Here is an 8671-nt window from a genome sequence, read left to right on the forward strand (position 1 = left end):
GCAACACAGGCTTCATTTGAAATGTCAGTTTTTATTAACTCCGGTTAAATTAGTTGTAATGGTTACACAGCCAGCAGCAGGTTTTTTTCCCCCACATGAGGGATTTTGTTCACTAAGCTCCCACTGAACCAGAACATACCAGGACAAACACAGCTGTACTACTGCAGGGCTTAGTCATCGATTCACCGCGAGTCTCGTCGCTCAGAGCACACGGAGCCTGGCGTCCCGATGTCAGCGTCTGTGAAGACGGCCGGCTGCTCTCCTAGCAACCAAGATGGCTGAAAACAAAACTAGGCAGCAGCATCTCAAAGAAAAATTAGTGTGGATTTCTCTCCCAGAAAGCAAAAAAAAAAAAATGAATTAGGCCTTTCAAAGGTGCTAAATCAGCAAGAAAGGTAATACTTCAAGTGTAAACATACTGTTTCTCTACAGAGGAGACGAATCACCATAAATAAGGTTAACACTACATGTGCAGGGAAATCTCAGAGATGTGCCGGACCGGGTCTCCTTCATGGGCCTTGACAAGGTTTTCAGAATCAAGTGATTGTTTTGGTTCAGCTGGAATAAGATGCAGTTAAATGTTTCAACCAAAATTTTAAAAACGTTGGCATTTGTTATCCCAGACCGTAACTGCAGTACCTAATGACTGCTTCAGATATATATTTATATATTTCAAATCGTCTTCGCAATATCGGCAGTCGCGCCTGTCGGAAGCAGTCATTGGTAGGGTTTTATGTTTAAAGTTTCTGGCTCTCGTTCCGTGTTTAGCCACATTTAATGAGCTGGGCGGACTCTCATTCTTACGTTTACTGTCAGAAACATAAAACTCACAGAACGTTGAAGGTCTGCGAGTTTGTAAAAGGTAAAGAAAGAAAAGTGTCTGGAAGATTTGGGTTCAAATGTCAAACGTTTTATGGAATTTGTGAAACCCTCGTGAAAAACTATGACCGCCATCGACTCTGCTTTGTCTCCCAGTCAGGCACATCTCTTCAGTCAGATTGCTACTGGCCTGCCGCTGCAGGCCTGAGCCAGACACGCTTCAACGTTAAATAAGCAAACAACCGGCTCCTGACATTTAAACGGAAACATTAAGACACGCACGTTTAACAATAAAAACACTGAGATGCATTCACACGCTTGCATGCCTGGTGGAAATGATAAACTTCTGCTTCACCTTCAGTCATCAGGGTTCGTCATGTGGATCCGAAGCAAAGTGCACGACGGCGACAAAACGTACAGTCCTTCAGTCGTAGAGCGGGTCGGCTCGGGGCCGGGGACTTGGAGCGTTCCCCAGCGTAAAATGCAGCCGAGTTCATGTAGTGAGGATTCTGCAGGGTTACATCATCAGAAATGAGGGCGCGAGACATGAGACCTACTGTCCAACTACCAAAAAACCAAAAAACAAAAAACCACACAGATTTGTCTAATGTGGCATTTGGAAAACGTCCTTCGGATGTTCTATAATCGCGGCCTGCTTGAACAGACGTCAGACCAGCTGGATGTCAACCTGCTGAAAGATGGAGGCCTACACAGCGGTGAGGAGGAGGAGGAAGAACAGGAGGAGTGGCTTTACTGGGAGCAGGTCTGAGCCTCCGGGGTCGGCGTCCCTCAACCCTCCATCCCAAAGTCTTCCGTGAACTTCTTCACCTTCATCAGGTCTTCGGTGTTGACTGTGGGACGCGTGGTGGACAGAGAGCGCAACATGTCCGACTGCACAGGAGGAGGAAGAAGAAGAAGAAGAAGAAGATTCACTGCCACTTCCTGCTCCAAAATCTCACCTGGCTGATTTATCTAGATCGAGAGGCAGCGTATTTCGCATACAAAATAAAACTCACCTGGAGACACAACAAAATGTTTCATTATAAAAAGCTAAAATAATTTATGTTTTCAGGATTTAGGACAAAACGATTCCCCTAGTGGAAAAGAGCCTCTTCTGTGAAAATAGAAAAAGAAAGATGGGCAACATAGTTTAAAGCTACTTACTTTTAAGAGTCTGTTGTAGGTAATAAATAAGAACTTTGCATGAAAATACTGAAACAACCATTTCTTCTTGATTCCATAATAAAAACCAATTCCTTTTTGGCTTTGTGAGAACCACAGTGACAGATTCAATGTGTTTTATTCTTGAGTAAATTAGAACATCTGTAAAAATGTATTTTTATTTCAGTTAACAGAAAACGCATCATCAGATCATCACTTAACGTCACTCCATGTCTCACAAAGTTCATTTAAGTCTTTTAGTAAACTGATTTTTCATTCACTGATATGCATAATTGCTTATAGCCAATTCATTTTAAAGTCTAATAACATTTTTTAAGTGCTTCAGTTTTTGGATGGACAGCGATAGAAAGAACGACGTAAAGAGTGGCGTCTCAGGGTCATCATGTCTCCATCACAACCAGCAGCGCAGGGATTCATTTTCTGTTCTTTCCTTTCAAAAAGGTCAAAGTTTTCTCAGAATTTCTTTCTGTTTTAACCTGTAAAGCTTTTGTTAAGACCATAAAGGCTCAAGGTAAAAGAAGAGACGACAATCCAGGTTATTTGTCTAAACCTAAATAGAAACGCTTCAGAAATCCACCACAGGTTTATTGAATACAGAAAGCCTGTGAGTTCAGCTAAAACAAAAGCAACCGATGATAAAAGCTGATTTACTTCAGGGTTTCAAACACATTTTTCATCGTCGTCTCTCACCATGCAAACTATGGGCTCCAGTAGTTTATCGCTAGGCACATCCATCCAGGTCATCTCTATGGCTGCAGGATCTCCAGGGGAGCACGGGGTCAAGAGGTCATCCACCATCACCTGGTTGTTGCTTCGGGACGGACCACGAACCTGCAGGAAAACAAGGACAAAAAAAAAAAAAAAGACAGACGCCCCTGTTCAGAAATGAAAACTATTCAACCTGAACTCCAGATTAGAGATTTGAAATATTAAACACGACATCCAGGAGGTCAGCGGTTCACGGCGCCCCGGAGCCTTTCGTACCTTTTTAAAGTGAGTAGCCGACTGGACCTTCCTGACCGGCTGCATGAGCGCGTCCCGGACGATGATGCTGATGTCGGCGCCCGAGTAGCCGTCCGTTTTGCGCGCGAGCTCGCGGAGGTCGGCGTCGCTCAGGCTGTGCGGCGTGTTGCCCAGGTGAAGTTGGAACATCTGGGCCCGGGCCGGCTCCTCCGGGAGAGGGATGTAGATCCTCTTCTCGAATCTGATCCCACAGAAAACAACTTTAACAGCCGGGAGGAAAACCTCTGGCTTCTGACACTCAGAAATCAAACTACACACACCTACAAAAACCTTCATAGTCAAATCTTCAACTTATCCTGGTTGCTTCACATTTCATATATTTTTGCAGATTTTAAAAAAAATTATGTTATAAAGACCTGCAGTGTTGACATCTATACACACTTTAGCCAACAATAAACTGCTCACTTTAGCAAGAAATGCATTTTGTTTTCCATTTGTCCACTGCACTTTATATTTGGAGACACTGTTTTCTAACATTTGATACTCAACCCAGCTAATGTGTAAGCCTCAGGCGGAGCTCACTTTTTTATTTAGGATATTTTCCTTCAACAGGTGCTGTCTATTTGAGTTATACAGGAAACACGTCACTTTACAGGTCAAAAAAGCTTTAAAATGATCTGTTACAAATTCCTGGCATGTTACACAGGCAATAACAGGTGCACTGTTATTTTCTCTTATCTTGGATGCATTTACATCCCTGCATGTGATTAAAGATGTACCGGTTTAGCTAATAGCAGTTCTACTTTCTTAACGGAGCTATAATCACATAGTTACATCTTGTTTTTCTCGCGCATTCAAACACAAAACTATCTGGTTGTGTGATCCTGGTTCTTAGTGACCCAAAAGGTTATTAAGCCCACCAGAAGCCAAGCTAACAGTTATGAAGTATTGATCTTCTGACCTTCTGCGAATGGCAGCGTCCAGCACCCAGGGGATGTTGGTGGCGCCAAGCACCAAAATACCATCGTTATTGTTGCCAACACCTAAAATAAGCAAACAGCTGTGGTTAACATCTAAACAGGCTCTCTTGCTGGATGACTACCTGTTGTTATTGCAATAGCTCGGATTAATGTTTCAACTAAACATTGAATAAATGTAAAGGGGCGTGGCGTGGCGTGGCTCCTGACCTTGCATCTGGACCAGAAACTCTGTCTTGATGCGGCGCGCCGCCTCGCTCTCGTTCTCGTTCCTGGAGCCGCACAGCGAGTCCACTTCGTCGATGAAGATGATCGAAGGCTTGTGCTGACGCGCCAGATCGAACAGGTTCTTCACCAGCCTGATGGAGACGGACAGAAACAGTCATGATGCCACAGAAACACCCATCCGCATCCATGACGCTGCGTCGATGCAAGACGTACTTCTCGCTCTCTCCCAGCCACTTGGACATGAGGTCAGAGGAGGACACGGAGAAGAAGGTGGAGTTGTTGGCTTCGGTGGCCACGGCCTTGGCCAGGTACGACTTCCCCGTCCCTGGAGGCCCGAACAGAAGGATGCCTCTCCACGGAGTCCGCTTCCCTGAGAGAGAAGAGACGCTGCAGTGAAATGAAACTTTCAAACAAGGCTTGAGGATTTTTAACCCACTGAAACATCACATCGGTTGCAAGAGAAACAGTCGATGTGTAATCAGAGCGCCAGAGGGAAGATCAAACCTGTGAAGAGGTGAGGGAACTTGATGGGCAGGATGACGGCTTCCTTCAACGCTTCTTTTGCTCCCTCCAGTCCAGCAACGTCGTTCCACCTTACGTTGGGCTTCTCCATCACGATGGCACCTGGGAAACACAAACAGATCTCAGACGGATGAGGAAACCGATGCACGGCTTGTTCATGCCGTTACAAAACAGACAGCAAAAGCATATCAGCGTGAAGAAACTACCAGTAGAGAATGTTCTATATTTTAATATTTTTTATCTTGATAAATGGGGTTACAAAAGTAGAACTTGTCACAAACTAGCATCAGTAAAGCTGAATGAGAGTCTCAGTCAGTAACTCCAATATTAAACGCCAGTCATGATTTGAAAGATGAGACATAAGATGCCATCAGGTGACGCTGCAGCTTTATAAATACACAGTTTGTTTTTTTCTATGACAGAGATCAAATCTCTGCCAGTCGACTGACCCATAAGTTGCTCCTGCAGTTTCTTCTTCTCTGGATTTTCTCCCTCGCTGTCGCTGTCGCTCCTTAAAAACAAACAAAAAGTAGAATGACCTCAAAGCCGCGTTCGCCGCAGCGCCTCGCAACCTCATTCACATCTCCTCAAAGCTTTCCGGGTTTCACGTCACAGCCACAAACGTTAATGGTTTTCATGTGATAGACAAACACAAAGCTGTGCATCAAACAGAAGAAATCGGTACAAATAATGAGAGTAGATTCCACACAAACTCTGTTTACAAATTACCTGACTTCTGCTGGAAACAGTTTTGTTAAGGTTGTTTCCTTGTATAAGGTGGGGCCAATAAAAAAATGAAAATTGACATCACATCTGTAAATGTAAAAACCTTGAATCGTTTTACTTTCACTTCTCATGTTTCGGCTACTCTGTGTTGGCCCATCACATAAAATCCAAGCAAAATCCACTTAAGTTTTGTTGAAGGAATTAAATAAAATCCGGAAAAGTTCAAGGGGTGTGAATACTTGAGCGAGGCATCGTGAACTCTGGGTGCTTTAACAAGAGAGAGACAACGTACTTGTCATTGCTCTGCGCCTCCTTGACGGGCTTCTTGCCCTGCTTGTCTTTGTTCTTCAGATAGTCTTTGAGTTTCTCCGCTCTGTCCAGGTACTGCATGCACTTGGCTCGTATGCTCTCCTTGGCCTTGTCGCTGTGGGCCTCATCTGGACACAGTGACCATCGCAAGGCGACGTGAACAACACGGCGCCCGCAGAGGCCGGCAAATTGTCGGGATGCAATACTTACATTTGATGGCGTGCAGGAAGTACTCCACGGCATGCTGGTATAATCGCAAAGCCTCCTCATAATTCTTCGCTTTGTCCTCCTCTGTGGCTTTGGTGACGAGATCGATCGCTTTCTGCAGCAGATTCGGAAATATGATTTCAGAGGATCAACGCTGGATAGACTGAGAGTTCAAACTGTTACTGAAAGCTGCCGCATTGCGCCCGAGCGCTAGAATCTCAGCCTGCTTCTCTAATTTCAGGTTTTAGAAGATTTCATATTATCCCCAATTTCCACTTTGGTTCTAATCCTTTTATATCCTTTTGTCAACTTTTCACAAATGATGAGTAACTATCTTCTAGATCAAACCACAATCCCATTAGACCAGGAGTATAATACGTGAGATGTTTTTAACCCAGTGATGTCCAATTTGAGTCTTAGAAGGCAGGAGTCCTGCATGTCTTGCATATTTCAAGCTTCACTGCTAGGTGTTACATTCCCTGATGTCGCACATGTTGAAAAAGCTGTGCAAAGGGAATAAATCTATTACAAACAGAGCACTTGTGCCATGACGACTAGAACTGGACACAGTCCTTTTCCAGCATCAAGTGTCAAAGTAAGTCCAAAAGAACCTGAAGGAGGAGTTCTGAGGTTAAAACTGTAATGGTGGAGCAAAAGGACCAGAAGGCAGCGAAATACAAACAGAGATTCTGTCCAAACACTTGTTTTTCTTCATTTACATCAAATTCTGACTGCGCCATCTTGAATGTTGTAGCTGAATTCAATAGTCATCGTACCAGACAAGCAGTAAGTTTTAGCAAACCTCTGGAGCATCGGTTTCCTCATCTTGAGCAGATGCAGAACCTTATGCGGTTTTCTGCACATTTCCATCCAAATGACATGCGAGTTCAGAGATGATAATCCTGGACGCTTTATTTGTTGTATAAAGTGGCGATTTGAGCAACAGTCAGTATCCTCTGACGTCAGCAAGGCTTCATCATCGACACAACTGTCGCTTACTGGACATTTTCTCTGTAAACCAGGGAAATTATTCTGCTTAAAAGATTCCCAGTGGATCTGCAATTTCTGAATGCTCTCACCAACAACAATCTAATATTCAAAACCGCTTAGATGGCTTTTCTTCTTCATTCTGCTGTTCGGTTTTACCTTCAACAAGTCATTCCCAAAACACCAAATATATTGAGCTGCAGATTTCTGTCTTCAAACAACTGAACAAGTGTGGCTGTAACCTGACTTCAGAGTTGTACATTAAGAGCATTACATACTGTCACAAACATGTTTGTGACGAGAACAAGCGCTGACTCCATTAGATGTAAATCAAATGTGCTTTTACAGGTTTCGCTTCCAAGAGATGTTGGACATAAATTTACCAAAACAAGCCCTGAAATTCTTGCTGTGCAAGACAAACCCCACATTTAATTACCACTAAAGTGAAATGTAATGTGAACTCATTTTGTTCTGCTGCAAGAAATGTATTTATATAACTTTTTTGTGGTTTCAGGCTATTGACAAATGGATCAAAAATGACAAAATGTTTGATTTGCTGTCTGAGAGTAGCAGGAAAGAGACAAAAAGAGCAAAACTGTTGAGTAGAGTTTGTGACCTCTGAATCTTAAATAACAGAAACAATCTTTTTAATTTACTATATACGAACAATAGTTTCAGGTAGCACTTGTAGCAATAAATATATACTTCAAATGCTTATGGAAGGTGAACAGCATAGACATAATCATGCATTTATGTCTATGGTGTGCAGTATTTAAGTCTTTTGTTTTGGTTTTGATTCAAGTGAAATCGACTACCAAAATCTGGAATTCATCCGGCGGTCCTAAATAGCTTTAGTAATTAGATATAAACCAATGAAAAGAATCGAAAATAAAACGCTGTGTTTTAATTGCTCAGAACCAGGCTGGTTTAAACTCAAAGGTTAGCTCTGCTAGCTCTACTGGCTAACGTTGAGACGTACCTGCAGTGTTGACGTTGTCATTTCATCTCACTTTTCGGCTCCTCGGCTACAGCTTTATCTTCTTATCCCACCACAAAGGTGAACGCTTGAGAAAATGTTTGTTTGTGACTGTATGTTTACGGTAAATTGGCTGTTAGTGACATGACAAGAACAGAGCAGCGGCTAAAGCGCTAGCAACAACAACACTGCAGCTTCTGACAAGCTGGTTGACACGAGAAAAGCTTCCGGTTCAAGTTTTCAAAGCGCTACGGAAAAGCTTCCAAACGGAGGGAGTTCTTTTAAAAAGAAAAACATCTTTGGACAATTAGGTATATTTTGTTGAAGAAAAAAAATACTAACGCTAATCTACACAGTAATACCAACGATAAAGATGTTGGTGATATGTGTGTAATTTGAAGGCAAGGAATCATTAGATCCGGTTAATTAAAGCCAACTTGATAGCTGCCGAGGTCAAGCAAGATACTGCCACCTAGCGTCGAATCTCGGGTATTACACTCAGTTTCAACTGATTAAAAATAACTATTAATCCCAAAGGGAAATTAAATGTTGCAACTCCTTAATTTAAATTTTTCTAATAATTTAAATTCCTAAATTTAAATTAAAGAATTAATTCTGATATTGATATCTTCAAGAGTTACAGACAATAGTGATGACTATTGGCAGAAAAAAATCTTCTTGCGGTCTGAGCTGCATGGAAAGCATAAAGCAAAGATCTCCACAAAAACACAACAATAATTTTAAAAAGTAACAAAATAAAATGTCAAACAATCTA

At 42.5% G+C, this 8671-nt stretch overlaps 1 protein-coding gene across 1 annotated transcript; it reads right to left on the bottom strand.

Moving 5' to 3' along the window:
- Positions 1-11: 11 nt before the first annotated feature.
- On the bottom strand, positions 12-8098 carry vps4a (vacuolar protein sorting 4 homolog A). The gene is made up of 11 exons (XM_055033682.1): positions 7900-8098; positions 5937-6048; positions 5710-5854; positions 5141-5202; positions 4674-4793; positions 4383-4539; positions 4152-4300; positions 3926-4007; positions 2986-3205; positions 2692-2832; positions 12-1710 (listed from the first exon to the last, which is right to left on the bottom strand). Exons 1-11 carry the CDS (start codon positions 7918-7920, stop codon positions 1609-1611), a joined length of 1311 nt encoding a protein of 436 aa, XP_054889657.1. The 5' UTR covers positions 7921-8098; the 3' UTR covers positions 12-1608.
- Positions 8099-8671: the final 573 nt, after the last annotated feature.

The sequence above is a fragment of the Poeciliopsis prolifica genome, unplaced genomic scaffold (assembly GCF_027474105.1).
Source record: "Poeciliopsis prolifica strain line A6 unplaced genomic scaffold, Auburn_PproV2 SCAFFOLD001, whole genome shotgun sequence".
NCBI classification, from domain to species: domain Eukaryota; kingdom Metazoa; phylum Chordata; class Actinopteri; order Cyprinodontiformes; family Poeciliidae; genus Poeciliopsis; species Poeciliopsis prolifica.

Excerpts from the sequence above, each read along its gene's own strand:
- vps4a (XM_055033682.1), bottom strand. The coding sequence starts at position 7,920 with ATGACAACGTCAACACTGCAG. Across the intron at positions 6,049-7,899 it reads TGACAACGTCAACACTGCAG|AAAGCGATCGATCTCGTCAC; the intron begins GTACGTCTCAAC and ends AATCTGCTGCAG. Across the intron at positions 3,206-3,925 it reads GACGCTGCCATTCGCAGAAG|ATTCGAGAAGAGGATCTACA; the intron begins GTCAGAAGATCA and ends CTGTGGGATCAG.